A 24,112-nucleotide genomic window follows, 5' to 3' on the forward strand; every position below is an offset into this window, starting at 1 on the left:
TCATAACAAAGTTTAAGAGACGGCAGACTTACCGGCTGATCGCAGGACTGTTTTGTCAAAAGTTTTCTACTTTTACTTGAATACTGAACATGCGAGGCAGATTCCAGTGGGTTTCTTGGAAAGTGCTGCATTCAATCAAGTCGCCGGAGCTCTCTCGCTCGTGCTCTGGATATGTGTCTCGTGTCAGGTCTGTTATGCTTTTCTGTCGAATACAAACTAGACTATCGTTTCATAATATGCAATGGTAATTCTATGCCTTGTAATAGTAGTCCAAGTGTTGTATAATGGTTTTAAAGGGATAGTTCACCCAAAGATTTTTTCACCCTCATGTTATTCCAAACCATTTATTTAGTTCTTCTGCAGAACACAAAAGAAGATACAGTGAAGAACGTTATTAACCTAACAAGCATTGCACACCTGTCCATTGTATGAACACAAAACCACCGAGACATTTCTCAAAACATCTTTTTTGTGTTCCACAGGAGAAAGAGTCAGAGACAGATTTTGAACCACAATGGTCCCTGTAAACCAGTGGTTCCAAACTGGGGGCCGTGGCCTCCTGGGGGGCCCCAAGATGGTTCCAGGGAGGCCACAGATTTTGTGGCATTTTAGAAATATGGATATTTATCATAAATTTTGTGCAATCAAACATCAGAAAAACAACGCCACCAACCAAAAGAATTGATGATTTAGCAATGTTTAACTGAATATTTTCTTGGTTTAATTAAAATTTTAAGTTTAAGATTATAAGTCTTTATTTGGGGGGCCGCAAAGCAATGCACTCTACACAAAGGGGGCCTTACAACAAAAAAGTTTGAGAACCACTGCTGTAAACATCTAGTTTAAAACACAAGTTTTTTACTGTTAATAATGTCCTCTCGCTTAATATTTCAATATCATATGCATCATATGCTTTTTAATTTTAATCCTAAGGCACATGACACGTAGGTATATATTTGGTTTATCATAATATATATTTTTTGCGGACAAGATATTGTCGTGTTTAATGCCGACAATATAAACACTGACTGAACTACAGTATATATCAAAGTACAATAGTATTACAGTCTCAGAACATCGGAGCATTTAATACTTCTCAAATTATGCACTGAAATGAAAAAAAAAATGTATAGGCTATGGCTCTTTCTTCTGTGGAAAACAAAAAAGATATTCTGAGAAATGTCTCAGTGGTTTTGTGCCCACACAATGGAAGTCATTGGAATGATTCTTCACAATATCTTCCTTTGTGTTCTGCAGAAGAAAGTCATACAGGTTTGGAATGAAGGTGAGTAAATAAATAAGTTTCCTTGTAATAAATAAATGTGTCCTGTTTAGATATTTTTATAGAAAAAAAAATATTTCAAAATATTTTTATTCAGCAATATTCACTCGTTTTGTAAATAATTATATAATCACTAATATTATTTTGTTCATAATTAAATAATATATGTTATTCATGTATTACCTTGTATTAGGTTTTAAATACGTTTGTAGATGCGATTGTGCCCATGCATCTTAAAATATAAGTTCAGCTAAAAATATATTTCAATGTGTAATTTCTGATCTATTAAACATTAACCTTTCATTATACCATGGCGCTGTTGAATGCTTCAATCTGATTGGTTGACAAACGTTCTTTGGGTATGCATTAACTTTCAGTAAATGCACACCTATGAAGGTGTTCCAGGTCTGCCGACCGCATTACAGTTCCATATTCATATCACTTCGCCAAGTTTAAACAACAGAGGTTATAGCGTAGCCTACAGGCCATCACCGCACACTGCACCTGCTCTTGATCTGACCTTTATCAGGTCAAACTTGACTGTTAATGGAAACCTGTGCAGTTTCGTTTCAATAAACAAAGCATTTCAAAAACAATATAGAAATACATATACTGACATCGAATAAATAAAATAACTAAATAGAAAAACAAAATGCATTAATAAACACCGATAGCCTACTGGTTCGTTTTCCTCTTCATGCTGCTTATAACTGATAACAAATATATTTTGATAGACCTACTCTTTCAAACGTTTGCGTGATTTTTTTTACTGCTGTGATAGAAACAATACGAGGAATAAATAATATTATTATAACTGTATTTTCTGTTCAATGTCCTGTGTTGTGGTAACCGTGGTATAAGCGGAATAATTGACTCCGGTCCGTTCAATTATTCGAAAGTTAATGCACACCCGAGGTGTAACTTCAACTCCGCTTCGAGTCGTGGCCGCATTACCACCTCAGGGTGTGCATTAACTTTTGAATAATTGAACGGACCGGAGTCAGTTATTCCTTACATAAAAGCTTTACTCTTCCTGGCCTTGTAAACTAACGGTACTGTTTAACGTATTGACAAAATGTTAAATGCTCTCCTACTTGGAAGTTGCTATGGATAAAAGCATCTGCCAAACGAATAAATGTAACTAGTATGTGGTTGTCATGTTTAGATATCTGATGAGGTTGAAGGAGGATGATGAGGCGTGTCGTGAGGCACTGAAGTCCGGGAGTTTTCTGCTGTATTATAATCTTGCACCACTACTGAAGAGCAACAGCAACGTTTACAAACCAGCTTTTCTGAAAGCTTCAGGTCTGAATACAACAGGATTTGAATGCTTTTATCACACAAACAAAAACCGTCTGAATTTACGTTTGTGCATCTGTCTGTTTCTTTAGATTTGGAGAATATGCTGAAGAAGATTGGTAGGGACAAACACATTGTTAGTGAGTCTGTTCTTCTGGGATGCGATGAAAGTGGAGAAGCACAGTTTTCACTGGAAGTGGGTTAGTACTGTGCTGTACTCGGGAAGACTTTTCTAGTTGGTCATCATAACTCTGGATTTTGAAATGTTTAATGGTGATCAGAACTAGAAAGGTAGACAGAGATCTCTTCGTTTCTCCATCACAGGTGATTTGGACCGCAGTGCTTTGGAGCGGCAGTGTGGGGGTGTGTTTGTGGACCTCACAAAAGCTTTCTTCATGTTATCTGGACCAGAGGCTCCTATTGTGACAAAAGTATACACCTGAAGTTTCCTTCAGATGCTGGCATGACTTGAAGAATCAGTAATGCTAATGCATTCTTCTTACAGCTAGCAAGTGGATTGTTGTACATCAAAATCTAGGCCATTGACACAAACCTGTTTTATGGTACCAATAGTCAACCAAGACTCGCGTCTAAATATATGAATAAAATACATGTCCATATTTCAGGGCCAAGCTCTCATCCGGTGGCACCAGACGAATGGTTTCTGCAGTGCTACAGGGCAGCCCACCGTCAGGAACCAATCCGGAAGTCACCGAATCTGTCACAGCAGTGGGATCACGTACTATCCCAAAGTAAGCAGGAGGTCTTCTGTCAGGCGACAGGACGGCCGTATACCACAGGTCATCTTAAAGGGACAGTAAATGAAGATGCTCTTGTCCGCGTGTGTTGACTTACAGATGTCTCCGGTGGCGATCGTTCTTGTTTCTGATGGGAGCAGATGTCTGCTGGGACGACAGGCCACGTTTCCTCCAGGCCTGTACAGCGCACTCGCCGGCTTCTGCGACATGGGTGAGTCACACTGTTATATAACATCAGCAGCTACTGTCAACAGCATATCGGTCTGTGTGGGTTTCATCAGAAACGTTTGAAAAGCTTTAATGAATCTCCTCCTGTAGGGGAGTCCGTGGATGAAGCCCTACGCAGAGAGGTGGCAGAGGAGGCGGGACTCGAGGTGGAGACCCTACAGTACTCCGGATCGCAGCATTGGCCGTTCCCACAAAGCTCCTTTATGGTAGCCTGCCATGCAACTGTGAACCCGAACAATACGCAGGTGAGACCTAGATGAGCGATTCCCAATCCCGGTCCTGGAGTACCCCCAATACTGCACATTTTCCATATCTCCCTGAACAAACACACCCGTGCTCATCGACTCATCAGCTCATTAGTAAAGAAGATTCCAAGACCTCAGATGAGTGTGTTAGATTATAGTCACATCAAAAAAGTGCAGTGTGAGTACTCCAGAACCAGGACAATAGTAATATTTCTACATGTATTTAGGAAAAGTTCAAATTATTTTTTTGATTTTTAATGTGTATTGTCATGCTGTCAGTCTTTCACAATGCTGTTGCGTGACTCTTTGTCACTCCTGAGGTTTGGTTTTGTTGATGTACAACAGACACAGAACCGGAATTTACGTTTACATTTAGTCATTTATCCAAAGCGACAAAAATGCATAGGTGCAGTAAAAACTGGTCTCGGTCAGCCTATCACAGTATACGAAGCTAAGTATTTTTTTAGGGGGGGGGTAGGAAAGTTGAAAAGAAGTAGACGACTGATCAGTTGTTGACGGAAGAGATATGTTTCTTATGAGGATTCTTATGAGGAATGGCCACAATACATCTAGAAATGCTGATTTGAAATGAGAATTTGTAATGGTCTCTTAATTTTTCCCGCGGCTGTCTTTTGTGTTACCATAATGGTATACTTAGTCTGTTTAGTGATTTTATTGGTATATGTCTGCTAAGGTGAGTGTAGGGCTGTGGCAAGTTACTTGCTCTGGAGGCCAATTATACTCAGATTACAGATCATAATAAACATTTCATTTTCAATTTATTTTTCAAATATTTAGATGTCTTTTAATAAATTGATTTTAAATATACTTAATTTATAAGAAAAATGGTGCAAATATGATGGTACACGGTAGAATTATCAGTAAATGTGTAGGGATAAATAAAGCAGGTAAATGATTATTTACCCCAAAAAATAACAAAAGAAGGATGCATGATGAGGGGAAACTTTATTGCTTAGAGGTTATTCTTTTATAGCTCTGGATGGAGTTAGCTCAAATGCTCCTCTTAAATTTCCTAATTAAGAAATAAATACAGACTATATGTACAATAATCTGGATTTGGGTAAATTTGATGAGAAATGTTTGAGTTCATATTGAAGTCTTAATATTGACTTTTGACTGCGGGCTTGACAAACCTGACCTCAGTTTGTGACACTGTTGAGCTCTCTTCTGAAACTAATGGAGATCATTTTGAGATTTCTGGGTCTTTATCTCAGGACATTGAGGACAAATGTTTTTCATATTTTACCCTAAAGAATAAATTGTGTTGCTTTAAAAACAATGAATCACCGAGATTTTTGTACTTTAATAAAAATCTAAAAAAACTTTAGATATTAAATTAACGCTTTGAATGTTTCAGTATTCATACTGAGTTACATAGAAAAGAATCAAGTTAGATCATGTATAAGAAACACTGAAAAAAGGAGAGATATGTCCAGAGATATGTCAAATTTCAGTATTCAATTACCGTATATCAGAATGTGCTCATTTGAAAATGCAGTCAGAGTAAAGGTACTGCAGATCTGCTACATGTAACCACAATCATTGATGTCTTTAACAGGTGAGCATAGACAAGGCAGAACTTGAGGATGCGCACTGGTTCACTTTTAAGGAAATAACAGAAGCACTACAGATAAAGAAACCGCCACGCATCTCTAAAGGAGAGCCACCCGCGTTCTGGGTGCCGCCTTCTTTTGCCATAGCCAATCAGCTCATTCAGGAATGGGCCAATCAGCAACAACTGACAAGAAAATAACACAAACTCAACCTGGATATTATTTGCACAATATGCAACTACATAATGCATTCAGTTACCACTTTGCCATTTCTTTAGACTTGAAGATGAAATAGACATGAAAACTTGAAGACAAAACTTGGAATTTTAACAGGATTCAATTTTAAATGACGATTTTAGTTAGATTGGATAAAAAGACACTGATTATTGTTGTAATTATGATTCAATAACATTTGTAAAGAGGTGTCACTGCACATCTACCTCATAGTACAAATAAAAGGTTCACTCTAAAATGTTTGAAGAAAATATTTTAGACACTTTCAGAGCAATCAGATATTATTTGAACATATATATTGTAGAACAACATAATTCATGACATGCTACTCTACTGCAGTGCTGAAGGAATAAAGTGGGCGGTTGGTTAGAGTGGGCAGAATGACGAGAAGAATTAATAAACAATAACTACTAAATGATTCATATTTATAAGATGAATTACAGCAGGGTGTATTGTATTTTTCTCATAACTTGAATTAAAAGTACACAAAACAACAAAATGCTGTCATATTTTTCTTGTGATATTTAGAGAATGGTGTCGAAGTCGCCGTGTACTCCAGCTCAGGTGGTGGCGCTGGTGCACTAAAGTTTGTTTACCAGAAGAAGAAGAAAGGTAGTCGACATGGACGCGGAGTTGTTGTTGTTTTTGGTCTCCGAGAACAAGGAATTGTTTGATAAAAACCACAGCGAGTACAAAAACATAAAGCGGAAAGAAATACTCTGGCAAGGAATTGCGGACAAAATTGGAGTTGACGGTAAGTGGTAGTTGCGCAGCGTTACCGGATGTTATGAAGATGATGATAATAGGCGCGCTAAACTCTCTTCAGTGTGTGTCTGCAGTGGAGGATGTGAAAGCTAAATGGAAAAACCTGAGAGACACATACACGAGGAAGAAGCGAATGGAACTGGCCGGCAGTCGCGGTGGACGGGATGCTAAGAAAGCGAAACAGTGGAGATACATGAGGGTGATGGATTTCCTCGATCCGTCTACGGAACACAGAAGGTATAGGAATCTGAGATAATACATGTACCAGACAACGGTGACAACATCGTCATAGCCCGTGATTGGTAGTTTCTTCCGTACATCATATGCGTCCTGAATTGTAATTGGTCGGACTTCGCTGTTCTGCGCCGAGCACACGTACTGATAAAAACGTGTAGGGGTATTCCACAAAGCAGGGTTAACTTACCGTCAGCTAAACCCTGAACTCTGGGTTGGTTAACCCAAACCTTGCTTACTCGGGTTATGCCGGTTTATACTGAAATATTTAAAATATATATACTCATCATGGCTGTCTTTGTTACATAAAGTGTAGATTTGTTGAGATGTTTGTAACTGTTATTCTCACGCGTCTACCATGGTATTTTACCAAAATTGTGTTGTGTATATGTATTTGATCACATTGTTAATTTTGTAGGCAGTATTAAACCTCCTTTTTGTTCCTTCTCTGCATGTTCCTTAAAAAAATACCTTTATTTGGTTTTCTGAAAACTGACTTTGCATTGTATCAGCTTTATTTGCAGCAGTTGCTGATGTAGTCATATTAATGGAGACTCTTTAATTGTAGAAACAGCTACAGTTGTCATAATTTTGTTGTTGTAAACTCATTTAATGCTTTTCAGTACACTACACTATGTATTATAATTAATTTGCAGTAGAGGATGAAGGTCTGCCGTGACAGGGGTAGATGTTTAAAATGTTAGGCCCAGTCACATGTCCAAGATGTTATGTAGCCGAATATAGCCCTTTCAAATACACATACATTTTCTTTTTTTTCTTTTGACTTTGTTTGCTAAAAGGCCATGGCTTTCCAAATGTTAAATGAGGTGTACTAAAGGCCTATCTTGAAAGACCAATAAGTTGTAATTTGGAGAAAGGGCTTTCAAAACCGTAGAGGAGGCTGGGGATCAGAAAACACTTAAAAGTCTTTTGATGTAATTTAATATGTATCTGAATTGAAGTGATAAAGGGAACTTAAAGCTAGGTGATAACCTATAATTAAACTTATCCTGGGAATCAGGCTTGCATGAAATATTAATAAGAGTAATGAGATCCAAATGCGTAATAAAATGTTCTGAAGTTACAAGAATTGTAAGGTGTGCATACTATTCATGCATCTAATTATATGTGGAGATTTAATAATAGGCCTAAACCTAATTAAAAGTATGTACAGTATTCATTGTAAACACATAAAGCCTTAAATTTATTAAGAATTTTATTTAAAGATTATTTTATTTTAAATGGTTACAAATCATAAAATTAGCATAACATCAGTTGTGAATGCTCAATCGCAATGGGTGTGACTGGAAATGTAATCATCGTAATACTGTAAAATTATATTATACGTAATCTGTGCTTCCACGCCCACTTGATGCTCATTAAAAGCGCACACAGACAACCTCTGAAGCGTAGTAACGTTTCCTTAAAATGAACTAACCTTTGACAAAAATATCTTCAGAGAGTGAGTTGCTATGGTAACTTGCATACCCAGAAAGTAACCTGTTTTTGAAACCGAAAGTTGATGTTATCAGCTAACCTACCCTTAAACATACCCGGGTATGTCACATAACCAGCTTTCTGGAATAAACCCCCCCAGTTGTACTTTCATTCCAAAAGCAAGAAAATTTTGCATAAGCAATTAAACATTTATAACAGTAGAAAACTTAATTTCTTCTTTTGTAATATTTGTACACTGACAATACTTTTGTCATTGTGGCTTATCACAGTGCATGGTTGTGATTTGTTTACAGCGTTTCGTTGAACACTGTCCCAAACAAAGTTGAGGAGGATGAGCCAGAAGATGACAGTGAAGCGGAACCAGCCAGCACCAGACCAGGGACGTCCAGTCCAGGAATTCAACCCTGCGCCATGAAGCGAAAGCGGACAGGGACACTAGACATGTTAGAGAGGTATTTGGCTACTAAGGATGCCAGGGAAAAAGAGAAAGACGAACAGCAGCTTGATGAAGTCGATTTATTTCTTCGTAGTTTAGCACCTGCGTTAAGACGCTTGCCTGCTTCAAAACAGTCTTTGGTGAAACTTCAGATCCAAAAAATTATTCACGACGCAGAGTTTGGGCAACCCGGCTTTCCACAGATGGCAGCGGTTTCACAAAGTAATCAGTTGTTACTACAGTGTAGTGTTGTAAAACCCAGTTGAAATGTTTTATATTAAAAATAAAAAAAATTCAAAGTTTTGACTTTTCATTGGTTTGATTGTATTACACACTTGCATGCTGTGTCTTCCTACATGTACATGACCCAGAAAGAAAGCGAGTCTATAAAACATCACAACATACAGATCTCTACAGTTTATTACATTTAAATGATAATGCTTTGTTACCAATAACACATTTAAAGAAATGCTGAAACATGAAAACATACAAAGCGGTCTCTCCCATGGAAAAGTTGCAGTAACACAAAGTACTTCTGTAGTCTGAATAACACACAGCAAAATTCACTGTTTTCTGTTACCTGTTATTAGTCACATGGATCATCAAATGGTGTTTTACAGCTAGAAAATTATCACTATTTTTACAAAAAAGTGCCCTCTTAATAATATTTACAGTTCTGAAATAGCTCAAAGAATGAAATCTATCGTTTGGTGAAAAGAGTCATCGTGGTTCTCCTAAAACATTGTTCACTTTTTCTTGCCCTTCTTTCCTGCCGCTGGCTTCTTGCAGTATTTTGCCTCCAGATCTGAGATGAGGGAGTTAAATCCATTTTCTTTAGACTTCTGTCTTTGCTAAGTGCAACAACATCAAAGAAAAAAATTTATGAGGTTATGAACACTTGATCATCACAAAAACAAATACAAAATGCTATTATGACATTTTCCTAATATGAATAAGCATTGTCGTTTTAAATATTCTAAAGAAACTGTGCATGAAACTGGTCATTTTATTCCATTAAAATAGTAGAGTTGAGATTCCTAGCATTTCTTATTCTAGCACTTCAGGAGTTGTTGCTAATTTTACCTTTATCATAGCGACCAAACTGTCCTCGCTGTTCAAGCCCATCTCCTTCTGCATTTCCTCTGCCTCCTTACATTCTTTCTCCGCCTGCACAAAAACAAGAAAAGTTTTTATTGAACTCAACATTGACTTAAACAAAAACATATGCGATTTTCATTACAAAACACAATACTTTATTGACACGGTACCTTTCTTTTGCGGTTGTTTTTCTTCTTGACACTCTCATGCGTGAAGGCTTTGTAGGCTGGCACCTCTTCAGCATCAATGGCCTTCTGTAGTATGTCTCGAACTCGAGGTTCATCTTCATTGGTACAGCACAAGGCAGACTCCATGATCAGATCCATGTCGCCTTCATGCTGTAGGTACAATCGCTTCAAGTCTTCCACCTCCTCATCGGAGTCTTTATACTGTTTCTCAAAATCCAAGATGTCTTGCAGTGTAATCTATTGCAGAATATTGCAACCGATGATTATTTTAGGGAATAAAAACATGTACAACAGCACACGGTGTAAGATATACCTTGGGAAACAATCGTCTCCAATGTTCCTCCCAATTGCGATCTTGACTGAGCGAGTCTGACTCTTCATCCACGATTCCCTGTTCATCATAGACCGCTCTTTGGTCTTTGTCAGCCAACACCGCATAGACCTTTCCCAGCACCTGCAGAATCAATGGAAAGTTAAAAGAGGATTTGTCACAGACATTTTTCCCTACAAGATACCAGGCAAATTAAGCAGAGATAGTGTGTGAATAAATTCCATATGAAAAGTCCATAAACATTTACACAATCGACAAAATACATGAATGCAAATGTGATGCATGCAAAATTAATGTGCGTTTATTTATGTAAAACAATTATAATTTGATGCCATTTAATTATTACACCTAAACTGGGCTTGGGCTGACGTTACAACCAAAACTGGAGTTTTAAGATCACGTACCTCTAAATGTTACACCAGCACCTGACAGAAGGTGCTTACGGTAAATATTTTATAGATCACAACAGAAAAATCCAGATGTTACCTGAAACTTGGTGGTAGCTAACTCATCATCACGAGCTCTGTCAGGGTGAACCTGCAGAGAAACTTTATAATATCCGCGTCTGATCTCAGCATCTGATGCCTCCTTACAGACACCCAGAACTTTATACAGATCAGAGGTCTTGAAGAGATCCTCGCACTGCTCCAGCAAACCCATCACTCTGCAAACGACATACATATGGGCAACGTTCACATCTTTACTTACCAAACATAAAAAGATGTTACAAACAATACCAGTCCGATTTTAACGGTATAGGGACACAACGGAAGCATGTTTGGCCGGTACAACCGCTTGATGAGTTTGTCAGACGAGTCTACTAACGCAGATAAACACGTCTAACTCATCCAACAAAGCAGCTTCATGGTCACAGTTTATGTACTACTTATTATTCTGGTACTTAAGTGATGTCATGTGTGCACTTACCTCTGAGACAGCTGTTATAAATGACAATAAACAAAACAGCTAAAGCGTCCACACACTTTCAGCGCAGCAGGTCGCGCCAATTTTTTCGGCGCGTTGTGTATACGTCACCGAACGTCATTACGTAGCCTAGGGACGGGAGAAACGAAGCATTTTGAATCTTTGAATCAATTGAACCGATTGCTTCGCAAAATGATTCATTGTTTCGAAGCTTTCGAAACACGGCACGCTGGCTCCACATACTGGTAAAAACGTTGTGACAGCAACGAGATCTCAGATCAAACTCAATGATAGATTTTACAAAAACAATTGCAAATAAGTGGTAGAATGATATGATGACAAGAAGTTAATTAAATAATAATAATAATTATATAGTCATTTAAAAGATGGATCCATTTTTAAGGATTTGCAGCTGTTGTCTTTTCTTTAGCCTATATATAGCGGTGAGTTACATGACTATGTGAATCAGCAGCTTTTTAAATTAAGTTAACATTCAAAAGTGTTTCAAACCGAGCCATAATGGATACATATTGTAATATTTTTGCACATGATGCAAAACTATTTTTGAAACTGCAATTTTTTTACTTTTCCATCTGTGTCGCCATCTCTGTTTGAAATATAAAATTGCAGGTTACTTCATAGGCTGAGATGGATTCGAGTCCATCTGCTTGTAATTTCAGCAAACAATGGCTTGTTTTAGTCCCGGTTTATGTGTTTCTCCTATTCTCCTCAGCCATTTTTCTGGGTGTTTTTCCACCCAGGGGAGCGTGTCCCGACATGTGCACGTGGGAAAGTGACGTCAATGCATACCCTATTGGCTGTTTCAGAGGTCAAGGGCGGCCATTTTGTGTTTAAATCATTGTAGTCCTTATAGTTTCCAACAAAAGTCAGCACTTAAGAATCAGTCTTAAACTTTACTGAAAGATGCTTTTAGCTTCTTTATAAAAGTCTCCTACTTGTCCTGCTTGTAACTAAGACTAAAAGGATATTTCAGAGAAGTTTTATACATACGGGTGCTGGCCAGTTTGACACTCGCTCCGAACCACTGATTCAAAGATTCGTAAAGGTTTCAAAGGTTCATGAAGCATTTTAAAACATTTAAAGAATGTAACATTTTAAATGTGCTTCAGTAGATTCATAAGATGTTGGGCCAGATGCATAAACATAGTCGCTAATAAGACTTTTCGAAGACGTTTCTTAACAACTAGTCTAATTGCAATTAGTTAGGACTAATCAGTATTTTTTAGATTTCAGTTGGACCAATCACCTTTTATGTAACTGATTCAAAGAAGTTATGACCAGCCTTGAAGAAAATAAATAGTTGACTCACTTGTAAGACTAGTTTGGCGGTTTATGCAACTGGCACGTTATCTTTGTGGGATCCGACTGAAACAAGTGTGACTGTGTTTTTTGTTCATATGGATTCTGTTTGCTTAGAACCTGTTTATTTCCCCATTATTGAGAGGACTTTCATTTTCAGAGAAGTGAAAGAAAACGTGTCATTCAGTCAAAGGCACTACAGAAATCCTGTAAACCGCTGGTTTAACTTTCATTTCACAGGAAAGAAAAGTTGACGTTCCTCAATATCGGCGTCTGAAGAATGCTTAAGTATTTACATACTGCAGCTTCTGTCCTGAAAAATGTACTCGCAAGCAGACGTCTGAGCACTGAAAAGATGAATGTGACATGAGACTGCAAGTCCACATAAAGTGTGCCATTTGGGACAGGGCCTGAAGCCCCCTTGGAAGCCCATGACATGTGCACATAAGTTTTTGTCTCAGAATCACTTAAATATTGAACTCTTTTGGAACCCCTGTGAAATTGCTACATATGTTTTGTCATAGTCCCCGTCTGTTTCCTGGTTTGTTTCCACAGTCTCTACTGTGTTTCATTTCCCCGGATCCTCCACGTTCCCGCACCTCTGTCAGTATTCACACATGGCAGCGATCTCTCTCATCATCTCCACTACATTTCATGTTTCTCCTCTCCGGGATATAGTCTCATTTTAGTGAAGTTTCCTAAAAGTTTTGAATCAACTGTTGTTAATATGAATACATTTCTCCATGAATGATGTATGTCCCTCCGAGCCTCCTGGTATATCTGATTATAATAATATAAATGTCTAACATTGACGATAAAGCTCTCTCATGCTATTTGTATAATATAACATTTTTTTCTAAATGTTTGCTGTCACACCATTTCAGAACACATTTCCAGAACAGTTCAGTAAAAACGTGAAAGAATTTATGAAGTTAATTACCCTTTTATGTTTTGTACAAATCATTTTACTGCATATTTGTCAAATATCCACAAATAAAAGGAAATGCATCTCTAAATAATCATCTGCACTCATCAGTTATTTAGTGTGATGAAATATGTTTTACGAGGGATACTGATGTCTGTTTTTCAAACATTAGAATTAGCTTCTAGCAGAATATTGTATATTAATATATAATATATAATTCTCCTATTGTGTCCTAACTTTCATTTTCAGAGAAATGAAATGACCTTTGTGAATATTGCTTGGAATAAACTCTCTTTCCAGTAAATATATTACTATGCTTACATGATTTTCATAGAATTTGCTTAGAACTGTCTTTGATAAATGTATCAACTTGACAAAATGTATTGTTGTCTTAAAGATAAATGGCAATTGATCACACACAAATATGTATTTCTGTTTCTGAGTGTCATCATTTCATAAAAACAAAACTTAATTCAGGTGTAACAGGTTTATGACACAAATGGGTAGGATTCTACAAAATATTTAGCATATAAAAGGTTCAGAGAAACGAGGTTACAACAGTAGCCTATTGTTTGTTGCTTACGAGTACTGGACAACAGCTGACTGTCAGCAGAACGGTAAGACAACTCATGAATTTCACTATAATATAAAAGTGTATTTATGATTCAGCTTCTGACATTGTAGGAATGTGCTTCAAATCAACCCTTTTCACAGCCCGTTGTGACAGCTTTCCTCAGTTATTAACATTGTAAATCTATCAATACATTGCTGATGGGGCAAATGTGAAAGTTTGCAGTCTCCTATTCTCCACTATAGGAGATGGTCCTCACTGCAGAACACGAGGTGTCCAGATCCATCTCCTCCCACTTTGCAGCAAATAGGCGAGTAAGTTGCAACCTGTGGTCGCCAATGTCTGCTTTTATTAATGTAAGTCTATATTTGATTAATAGTCAAGATAGATTCTATCACGAATGGTGTGGAAGGAGCCAAGTGCAGGCAGGCGTGAAGGGGTTAACACAAAAGACTTTTAATAATTAACAAAAACACAAAAGGCAGGGAAGCAATACATGAAACGAGAGGGGCGGGGCCAATGACAAGACACGAGAAAGCACATGAGACGTAAAAAACATAAACAACTCATGGCTTTCTCACATAAAACCTAAGGGCTCCGTCCCGATCGTGCCACACGACTAGAAATTCAGAAACAAGGCAGGACCGTGACAGAGCCCCCCCCCCCTTAATGAACACCCCCAGGTGTTCACCAAGGGGTTGACAAACAAGACATGACAGACTGGGACAAAGACAAAAACCATGACAAGGGGCAGACAGGACAACAAGACCACAGGATTGGGATGAGATAATAAAAATAACAAACAAGGGAGGGGGGGTTGGGAAAAACAAGGGTTCAAAGGGGGCAGTCCAAAGGGGCTGGGGGGAATGGTCCTAGTCCCCGATTGCGCTTGAGGGCGCGGAGTTCTGGGGGACTTAGGGGAGGAAGTCCTGGGGGGACCACCGACTTGAACGTTGGCGGAACAAGGTTGGGTGCCGGCTGGAACGCCGGCTGGAAGGCTGGCCGCACAAGGCTGGGAGCCGGCTGGAAGGCCGGCTGCGCCGGACTGGATGCCGGACTGGACGCCGGCTGCTGCACCGGCTGGGACGCCGGCTGCTTCACCCGCTGGGACGCCGGCTGCTTCACCCGCTGGGATGCCGGCTGCTGCACCGGACTGGATGCTGGCTGCACCGGCTGGGAAGAGGCCCGCGCAGCCCGCCGCTGCCTCTTTTTCTTCAACCGAGCCACCCTCCTGGTGGTCAGCTGAAGAAAGGATGTGACGGGTACGGCTGGCTCCGGCTGGGACTCCTCGGAGGTGGACCCCCAGGACTCTCGTCTTCCCCGCTTGCCCCCAAGGCTAACGGGTGGTGAGGCTGCAGGGGAGGAGGACAGCGGTGGGGCGTTCCCCAAGGTGAGGGTGCCCACAACATAGTCCTCCGGAATGGACAACAGACCGGAACGAGAGGAGTCCTGACGGCAGCTGGGAGAGGAGCCTTGGACCAGTTCCTCTTGAAGCTGCAGCCACTCCACCAACTGGGGAAACAGCTGATAAACCAACTCCTCCCGCTCTGGAAAAGGTGGAGGGTTGTCCATCCCGGCCACCAGGTAGGCACAAACCAGCACCTCTGGGATGGAGGCCCTCCTGGCCTCAACCTCCCGAGCGTGGTCCCGCAGTGGACGATGGCGCTGAGCCGGGAAGGGGCCACCTCCAGCATGCGACTGGGAGGCTATTGACTCCCACCACACCGGGTTGGAGTTGCATGACCACCGGGGAGCTGCGACGTCCATTGCTGCCTACTGGGTTCAGTATTGGCTCTTGCGTTCTGTCACGAATGGTGTGGAAGAACACAAGTGCAGGCAGGCGTGAAGGGGTTAACACAAAAGACTTTTAATAATTAACAAAAACACAAAACAAAAAACCACGAGGGAGTGTCAACACGAGAACAAACTAAAATACAAACTGGAACAAAACACTTCCCTCGGTGGGGCAAAACAAACTAAACAGAACACGACACAACGTCTTAAACAGGGCAAGGTATATAAACTAAGAGACCAGGGAACATGAACATAACACGAGGCACAAAAACCACTGGCATGAAGGACCGAGGTACACGGTACACATACACACACAACGCCAGAGCCCAGGACAATGAAACAAGAGGGCATTAAATAGGGCAAGACAAACGAGGGATAATGACACAGGGCAGGTGGGAAACATTAGACACGGCAGGGAAGCAATACATGAAACGAGAGGGGCGGGGCCAATGACAAGACACGAGAAAGCACATGAGATGTAAAAAACATAAACAACTCATGGCTTTCTCACATAAAACCTAAGGGCTCTGTCCCGATCCTGCCACACGACTAGAAATTCAGAAACAAGGCAGGACCGTGACAGATTCATAATTTAGTGTACGCCTGTTAGTAATGATCACATATATGTTAACCCTCACACAAACCCTAAATCTAATCAAATACGTAATTAAGTCAAATTGGTTTTCAGCAAGTTTGTTTTTCCGTCAAAAGAATAACTTCCTTTTGTTATGACGTAATGGTAGAGCAACAACACAATGACATGTATGACACTCAAAATGAAGTGGGAGGAGACTGGATCTGGATCTAACGTTGCCTGCTGGACCTTGTGTTCTGCAGTGAGGAGCTACTAGCTGATCATCATTCTGTGCATTTATACTTCTGTTTCTTCTGTGCATTGTCAATCGTTTTGTTTTAGCTGGTATGATTTTGTGTTTATTCTTGTTACGCCTGATATGAAACATCTTCTTTCTGTTAAATAAAGACTGCTTGTGATTAGATCCTAAATAAATGCATTTACTTATTGTTATTTATTTGATCAAACGTTATTAATTTCAGGAAGCAAATACTTGCAACGGTGTAGGTTTGGTTCCAAAGTTCATTGGGGAATATTGCAAGGATGCAGGAGACAGATTGTATTATTTAAAGAAAAAAATAAATGTCAAGTGTTTTTTGCTTAACATCTCTGTTAGGTGTCATCTTCATTATTCTTTTATCATTGTTCATTTGTTATATTCTGTTATCTCGTTCTCCCAGGTATATTGATTTCTCCTTGGCACTAGAAAAAAAAGCACAGGAATTATCTTAATTGAACAACAATTTCGAGACCCTTCACACAAACAACTCCACTCTGATAGAAAAACCGACAAACTAAAACAGGACTGAGAATGTACACCGTGCCTTCATCCATAGACAATGAAACTGTCTCAGTTCCAGCCAGTCTTAGAGATACCCTCTCATGCCTTGATGTTGCATGGGCTGACATGTTTGAGACTGAAGACATTAACCCTGACACAGCTAGACAGCATCAGGCTGATTTTCTTAAAGGAGCCCCACCAAAGTGGCAGAATTTTGACACATCAGTGAATCGGCCGACACTAGTACCACTGGTCGAAAGGGACGGCTTTAAGGATTTAATACAGTTAGTTGAGGAAAAAACAAGAAAACGCTCTCTCATCACTGATGTTTCTTTACGATACCAGCCTGGCAGTGGAGGGTCTACTCTTGCCATGCAGGTGCTTTGGCATTTCCGGAAAGATCTCAGATGTGCCAGAGCGATCGATTCAGATCTAAACACTAAGCTGTCAGACCTGTCAGAACATGTGGTGGACCTTTTCCTACTGTCTAATGAAGAACAAGCAAAACAAGATCGGAGAACTGTGATGCTGTTACTGGACACCAAGGAAAAGATGGACAATGATCTGCCAATCAAGAACATTCTCTGTAATAACCTGAATGAAGAAATCCATAAGAGGGGCGTCAAAACGGACTCTCCAGTTGTGATCATTTTAAACTGCATCCCTACAGACTTCACTCTAACCGACACACTGATTCTTCCCCCAAATCTCTCTGAAGAGTCAACAAAACAATTCAAAGAAAAAGTTCTGCAACAGATCCGACTACAGGGGAAAAGCCAAAGGAAAGTTACAACCATCAATCTGCACCACAAAGACAGCGACAGATCAACACTGGCCCTTGGGGTACTGTCAGACTTGAGCGAGGAGTTCACCTGTGAAACCCTGAGAGAACCATTTAATACAGATATCGCAGAAAATAAAAAGGTGTTCACAAGTGAGATTGAAAATATGGCAAACGGATTGCTCAGTACACATAAAACAAATAAAAAAACTGTGCTTCTCCTGTTGGATCATAAAGATGACAAGTCACTACGCTACTTATTAAAGAATCTGCAGTCGAAGCTTAAGCGTGCTGATCGCCCTGCATTCATCATTATCAATGCTGTAAGCAAGAGGGCTGTTCGAGTACCAGGTGACGTGAAACTTAAAATGGAGCTCTTACCAGATGAGAAGAAGAGGTTTGCTCAGAAGTCGCTGGAGGTGAAAAGTGAACACAAGAAAATGTCACAGAAGTTGCATGCCTTTAACATAATGCAGGGAGGTTTCCAGAAAGAGGATGCAGAGAAAGTGATCACAGAAGAAATGGTGAATCATATTGAAAAGAACCCAAAGTCCAAAGAAACAAGACTTCTCAGTTTTCTGGCTTTGATAAATTCATATGTTCCAGGTTCACACTTGTTGAAGCTTTTGTGCAAGCGATTCATTGGCAAATCAGAATGGCCCACTGATGACGGAACACCTTCGCTGGAAATGATACTAAAGCCTTTCAAGGATCTCACAGTCATATTCTCAGAGGGAGAACAGAAAGCCGACTGCATACGTCTGGCACATCCAATGATTGCTGATGCCTGTCTAAAACTGTTCACTGAGCACAATGTGACCAAATCTCTTATTGCTCTTGACTTCTTGAAGAGCATGGTAAAATCCAATGAGATCAGTTATGTACAAATTTGCAAGAGTATGTTAGTCACTAGGCCTAAGGGTCTGATGGATAAAGAAACGTTTTCCAAACTGGTTCTTGACATCTTGGATGAAGGGGAAAATAATACTAAGCAGTGCATTGATTTGTTGAAGTTGGCTTCATTTCTTTTCTCAACAGACCCTGTTTATCCTCAAGCACTTGCACGTTTGTATTACATTAAGGTAAAGGAGGAGAACAAATTTGAAAAGGCAGAACAATGGGCAACTGAGGCAATTAAGAGAGATCAAGAAAAATCTCATATAAAGGACACATTGGGGCAAGTTTGCAAAAACCACCTGCGAAATCATTTTAAGAAAACATTCAGAGACATTAAAGTGTGTTTGGCTATTGCAAAGTCTGCCATTGACGGATTTCATGATGAAGCAAAAGCAGCTGAAGTTGAGTCAGAAAAGGACACCAGATTCAATAATAGGGGCCAGTTTGGTTTTCTCCAGGTTTGCAATATCATTCATGACATGCGTCCTGAACAAGAATACATCAGTAGTCTCAAAGGTCTTATTGAGTCCAGATATAATTTCTTTGAATGGTACCTGGTATACTCAAGACCAAGCATCAAAGAAGAGGAAAAAGACTACATTTGTGAAGATGTTGAAAAGTGCTACAAACACTATTTTAAACAGGGTGAGCAGACTGGTGAAATGACCCTAAATGAGAAGAAAATGAAGTCTTTTGCAGGACTACTTCATTTCTTACAATCTGACATCAATGTGCTTGAACAAAATTGGAATGCAATCGAAAATCCACAGTCCGATAACGAAACCCAAATGGTTCTCTACATTCTTGCCAACATCATCTTGAGTCAGTTTGATAAACCGTGTGAAAATCTTCAGGATCTTCAGGCCTGGTTACAGGAGCTTTGGAAAACAGAAGAAAAACACAGAAGCCCAGAGTTTTACCTCTTGATTCTTTTGCTCTTTTGGCCTGATGAAGCACAGCCAGTAATCGCAGACCTTCCCAACCTTAAAGACTGTGTCCAATATATGAGTCAGTCATATGAGAAAAAGTATCAGAAATACCTTCACGGTCGCTACCTGGTGCCTCTGTTCTTCTTAGGGAAAGGAAGTGGTTTGCAGAGACTGGTTCATGCTTTAAAACCACACAAAAATGATCTGCAGAGAATTGACCTGGAGCTCCTCTCTGAAGAAGATGAAAATGTAGAAGCCAGCTGTCTTCAGCGTATCAACGGGGAGGTGAAAAAACATCAAGTGTTTGCTGTTAGAGATGGGCAACAGATTCAAGTTACCCCTCACAATGAGACTAGTGTGTACAAAGAAGGCCGGGTGTCTTTCTACCTTGGCTTCACGATCAAAGGACCTGTTGCGTGCAACATCAGATATGATGAGAACAATAAGTAAAGTACTTCATATTTCAAACTCATGAAACACTTTCGTCAAACATCTGTCAGTAGTACCCTGTCAACTGTATTTAATTATCAGTGAAACATTCTATTCCATTTTCTCTACAGTTTATATCTGAATTGTGAGATTAAACTGCTTGACTTGGTGACAGCGGGCTGGAATGAATCACTGAACTCAAATGTTCAAAAGAAAGAAAGAAAGAAAGAAAGAAAGAAAGAAAGAAAGAAAGAAAGAAAGAAAGAAAGAAAGAAAGAAAGAAAGAAAGAATTTTAGTAAATGCACAAAGTTCTTTTTGGACGACACACCTCCTGACTTCACACCACCAACGGGCGTTTCAGTCAAGCCCATCTGCCAGTGTCTTTGGGATGACCATGATGAGCAAATTTATCTGTACGCAACTTTATACAGCACATCCTGGAAGATTCCCATCTTCTCTGCCTATGTGTTTCAAAGCCCAAATATTGGGAGATGTGACGCTTGGTACATTGAACCACAGGTAAAAATTCATATTATGGAAATAAGATCAAAGGTGAAGTTTTTGTATATTGAAATATTTGCATATTTCAGTCTGAAAAGTTTGATTATTTTCTTTTTTCCTTTAGCTGGATGGAGATTCTGAGCCATGCATGCGTCCTAAGGGCTATGGTAAAAATATTGGTAAAAATCAGGCTGTAACTAAAGATTACTACAAATCTGGCTATGATAAAGGTCACCTCTATCCAGTACTTCACACCAACAATCATCTGTCAATGCTGGCCACATCCACACTGACCAACGTGGCTCCACAGAATCCAACTTTCAATCAAAATGTTTGGCTGGAACATGAGAAAGCTGTGATTAAAGACCTGAAATCCTGTGAAGTGGCTTATGTGTTGACTGGTGTAGTTCCTGACACAAACATCAAAATGAACAATAAAGTAACTGTGTCAAAGTATTACTGGAGAGCCACCTGCTGCCTAGAGAAGGGTCAGTACATAGGGCAGGGCTACTATGGACCGGACAACAATGGCCTTGTGAAGAAATTAACAATAAAAGATCTTCAGAACCTACTCAAGGGTTTTTACCAAATAATTTTTTTTCCAAACATACCAGCGCAAAATAAAAAACCCACCTATACATGCAACTGAAAAACTGCCACTAATCAACTTTTATTGCAGTTTGCATACCAAAAAAACTATGTTCCTCATCTAATTTTCATGTCTATCTAATCTGATTTTTACAGTATAGGCCTATATTTAAAATCTCTTGTGGGACAACATATAAATATTTGCTTTTTTCAGACAGGTGGCAGAAAGGCTATTTTGTGTGATTCAGATGTTTTTTTTTAATTCAGTAAGCAAAACAGTCAAAGGGGGCATGCAATCTGATTTCACAAACATGAATCTGTGTTCTTTCTGATGATGAATCCAATGTAAATGCTAATAGGTTTTTGTTTGTTTCTCGCATCCTTAGTTTTCTCTGTCAATCACTGAACTAGATATGTGCTAAGTGAATAAAATACTTTCTATTGTACTGTGACTGCTGTGATTCTGCAGAGTTTTTCTTTATGCCAGAAAATAGACGTGTACAAATGTGATATGAATTGTGATTGTAAATATTGAAATAAAATGATCAGGCTACTAACTGACTGTCAGGTTATCAGACCAGAGGCACAGAGGAATATCACAAACTTGATATTTATTTACAGACTTTAAAACATGATAACACCACTGAACACACAAACCAGACCAGACAAACCTTGTAAATGCATTTAAATACATTATATTTTCCTCAACGTTTTCATTTTAAAGCCTAAATCTAATTGACTCAGATTCAGTTGTCCTTGGTCTCGCAGTCTTCATCTGGTGCTACTTTTAAGCTTAAATCAAATGTTCTCAAATGTCACATCCAGGATAACATTTTAAATGTATTCTTAATATTTTTGTTTCTAAGTTCTGAAAGAAAGAAAGAAAGAAAGAAAGAAAGAAAGAAAGAAAGAAAGAAAGAAAGAAAGAAAGAAAGAAAGAAAGAAAGAAAGNGATGGTTTCTGTTTGTTTAGCCAAATAATCCATCAAAATGGATCATTTGGCTAAACAATGAATGAAAGACTTTCGCTTTTACTGTGAATGTTGTGACTCTGGAGAGCTTTTTACTCATGTGAACAAACTGAATGGTCTAGAAAATAGAAATACACAACTCCAATTGTAGATGTTGAATTGAATTAATTAGCTTACTGACTCACTAGAATGTATGAAATATGAGTCACCAATTAGGCAAACTTTAAACCTGTGATTCCTGTCCCTCCCCTAACACTATATAAGGGACAGCATTAACCTCCTCTCTGCAAACTCTCTTCTTGTCCTCAGGTAGACAGCTCATTTTAGAGATTCATCATGAGAAATCTTATTTTCTTTCAGTTACTTTCTTCTGTTTGTTTCTTCACTTTGAGTGAAGTTGTAGATAATCATTTTAGTAAATGCACAAAGTTCTTTTTGGACGACACACCTCCTGACTTCACACCACCAACGGGCGTTTCAGTCAAGCCCATCTGCCAGTGTCTTTGGGATGACCATGATGAGCAAATTTATCTGTACGCAACTTTATACAGCACATCCTGGAAGATTCCCATCTTCTCTGCCTATGTGTTTCAAAGCCCAAATATTGGGAGATGTGACGCTTGGTACATTGAACCACAGGTAAAAATTCATATTATGGAAATAAGATCAAAGGTGAAGTTTTTGTATATTGAAATATTTGCATATTTCAGTCTGAAAAGTCTGATTATTTTCTTTTTTCCTTTAGCTGGATGGAGATTCTGAGCCATGCATGCGTCCTAAGGGCTATGGTAAAAATATTGGTCAAAATCAGGCTGTAACTAAAGATTACTACAACTCTTTCTATGATAAAGGTCACCTCTATCCAGTACTTCACACCAACAATCATCTGTCAATGCTGGCCACATCCACACTGACCAACGTGGCTCCACAGAATCCAACTTTCAATCAAAATGTTTGGCTGGAACATGAGAAAGCTGTGATTAAAGACCTGAAATCCTGTGAAGTGGCTTATGTGTTGACTGGTGTAGTTCCTGACACAAACATCAAAATGAACAATAAAGTAACTGTGTCAAAGTATTACTGGAGAGCCACCTGCTGCCTAGAGAAGGGTCAGTACATAGGGCAGGGCTACTATGGACCGGACAACAATGGCCTTGTGAAGAAATTAACAATAAAAGATCTTCAGAACCTACTCAAGGGTTTTTACCAAATAATTTTTTTTCCAAACATACCAGCGCAAAATAAAAAACCCACCTATACATGCAACTGAAAAACTGCCACTAATCAACTTTTATTGCAGTTTGCATACCAAAAAAACTATGTTCCTCATCTAATTTTCATGTCTATCTAATCTGATTTTTACAGTATAGGCCTATATTTAAAATCTCTTGTGGGACAACATATAAATATTTGCTTTTTTCAGACAGGTGGCAGAAAGGCTATTTTGTGTGATTCAGATGTTTTTTTTTAATTCAGTAAGCAAAACAGTCAAAGGGGGCATGCAATCTGATTTCACAAACATGAATCTGTGTTCTTTCTGATGATGAATCCAATGTAAATGCTAATAGGTTTTTGTTTGTTTCTCGCATCCTTAGTTTTCTCTGTCAATCACTGAACTAGATATGTGCTAAGTGAATAAAATACTTTCTATTGTACTGTGACTGCTGTGATTCTGCAGAGTTTTTCTTTATGCCAGAAAATAGACGTGTACAAATGTGATATGAATTGTGATTGTAAATATTGAAATAAAATGATCAGGCTACTAACTGACTGTCAGGTTATCAGACCAGAGGCACAGAGGAATATCACAAACTTGATATTTATTTACAGACTTTAAAACATGATAACACCACTGAACACACAAACCAGACCAGACAAACCTTGTAAATGCATTTAAATACATTATATTTTCCTCAACGTTTTCATTTTAAAGCCTAAATCTAATTGACTCAGATTCAGTTGTCCTTGGTCTCGCAGTCTTCATCTGGTGCTACTTT

General features: G+C 39.1%; 6 protein-coding genes across 7 annotated transcripts in view; 4 read left to right on the forward strand and 2 right to left on the reverse strand.

Annotated features, from left to right (window-relative positions):
- Positions 1-147, reverse strand: part of p4ha1a (prolyl 4-hydroxylase, alpha polypeptide I a) — a 15,593-nt gene extending 15,446 nt beyond the window's left edge. Inside the window, exon 1 of the mRNA XM_057358493.1 lies at positions 33-147. The gene's annotated coding sequence lies outside the window, so the exon portion shown is untranslated. The remainder of the gene's footprint in view (positions 1-32) is intronic.
- Positions 71-6,552, forward strand: nudt13 (nudix (nucleoside diphosphate linked moiety X)-type motif 13). 2 transcript variants are annotated; one of them, XR_008964785.1, is made up of 9 exons: positions 71-187; positions 2,448-2,587; positions 2,674-2,781; positions 2,906-3,012; positions 3,208-3,333; positions 3,439-3,550; positions 3,658-3,812; positions 6,149-6,374; positions 6,447-6,552. XR_008964785.1 is itself a non-coding variant. In XM_057358495.1 (8 exons), exons 1-8 carry the CDS (start codon positions 90-92, stop codon positions 5,584-5,586), a joined length of 1,041 nt encoding a protein of 346 aa, XP_057214478.1. In that variant the 5' UTR covers positions 71-89; the 3' UTR covers positions 5,587-6,130. The 2 variants fall into 2 exon arrangements, 1 of the variants encoding a protein (XP_057214478.1); XM_057358495.1 differs by lacking the exons at positions 6,149-6,374; positions 6,447-6,552 and adding an exon at positions 5,392-6,130.
- A 2,359-nt stretch (positions 6,553-8,911) lies between these two features.
- Positions 8,912-11,181, reverse strand: dnajc9 (DnaJ (Hsp40) homolog, subfamily C, member 9). Its single transcript, XM_057358500.1, has 6 exons — positions 11,058-11,181; positions 10,617-10,794; positions 10,113-10,253; positions 9,782-10,036; positions 9,597-9,680; positions 8,912-9,364 (listed from the first exon to the last, which is right to left on the reverse strand). The coding sequence occupies exons 2-6, from the start codon at positions 10,788-10,790 to the stop codon at positions 9,260-9,262; spliced, it is 759 nt and encodes a 252-aa protein (XP_057214483.1). The 5' UTR covers positions 10,791-10,794; positions 11,058-11,181; the 3' UTR covers positions 8,912-9,259.
- A 2,665-nt stretch (positions 11,182-13,846) lies between these two features.
- LOC130569097 (sterile alpha motif domain-containing protein 9-like) lies at positions 13,847-20,340 on the forward strand. Its single transcript, XM_057358488.1, has 2 exons — positions 13,847-13,916; positions 16,919-20,340. The coding sequence occupies exon 2, from the start codon at positions 17,050-17,052 to the stop codon at positions 20,074-20,076; it is 3,027 nt and encodes a 1,008-aa protein (XP_057214471.1). The 5' UTR covers positions 13,847-13,916; positions 16,919-17,049; the 3' UTR covers positions 20,077-20,340.
- A 7-nt stretch (positions 20,341-20,347) lies between these two features.
- On the forward strand, positions 20,348-21,597 carry LOC130569108 (endonuclease domain-containing 1 protein-like; the record flags this gene model as incomplete). Its single annotated transcript, XM_057358501.1, has 2 exons — positions 20,348-20,575; positions 20,682-21,597. Coding segments are annotated over 2 exons (753 nt in total), but the record flags the coding sequence as incomplete, so codon positions are not given.
- Positions 21,598-22,219: 622 nt separating this feature from the next.
- LOC130569106 (endonuclease domain-containing 1 protein-like) lies at positions 22,220-23,776 on the forward strand. The gene is made up of 2 exons (XM_057358498.1): positions 22,220-22,754; positions 22,861-23,776. Exons 1-2 carry the CDS (start codon positions 22,452-22,454, stop codon positions 23,383-23,385), a joined length of 828 nt encoding a protein of 275 aa, XP_057214481.1. The 5' UTR covers positions 22,220-22,451; the 3' UTR covers positions 23,386-23,776.
- Positions 23,777-24,112: the final 336 nt, after the last annotated feature.

The sequence above is a fragment of the Triplophysa rosa genome, linkage group LG18 (assembly GCF_024868665.1).
Source record: "Triplophysa rosa linkage group LG18, Trosa_1v2, whole genome shotgun sequence".
In the NCBI taxonomy this organism is placed as follows: Eukaryota; Metazoa; Chordata; class Actinopteri; order Cypriniformes; family Nemacheilidae; genus Triplophysa; species Triplophysa rosa.

Coding starts and splice junctions, on each gene's coding strand:
- nudt13 (XM_057358495.1), top strand. CDS start 90: ATGCGAGGCAGATTCCAGTGGGTTTCTTGGAAAGTGCTGCATTCAATC. Junction 3,013..3,207: donor AGGCTCCTATTGTGACAAAA/GTATACACCTGA, acceptor TCCATATTTCAG/GGCCAAGCTCTCATCCGGTG. Junction 3,334..3,438: donor GGATCACGTACTATCCCAAA/GTAAGCAGGAGG, acceptor GTTGACTTACAG/ATGTCTCCGGTGGCGATCGT.
- dnajc9 (XM_057358500.1), bottom strand. CDS start 10,790: ATGGGTTTGCTGGAGCAGTGCGAGGATCTCTTCAAGACCTCTGATCTG. Junction 9,681..9,781: donor AAAACAACCGCAAAAGAAAG/GTACCGTGTCAA, acceptor GTTTTTGTGCAG/GCGGAGAAAGAATGTAAGGA. Junction 9,365..9,596: donor GTTTGGTCGCTATGATAAAG/GTAAAATTAGCA, acceptor TGTTGCACTTAG/CAAAGACAGAAGTCTAAAGA.
- LOC130569097 (XM_057358488.1), top strand. CDS start 17,050: ATGTACACCGTGCCTTCATCCATAGACAATGAAACTGTCTCAGTTCCA.
- LOC130569106 (XM_057358498.1), top strand. CDS start 22,452: ATGAGAAATCTTATTTTCTTTCAGTTACTTTCTTCTGTTTGTTTCTTC. Junction 22,755..22,860: donor CTTGGTACATTGAACCACAG/GTAAAAATTCAT, acceptor TTTTTCCTTTAG/CTGGATGGAGATTCTGAGCC.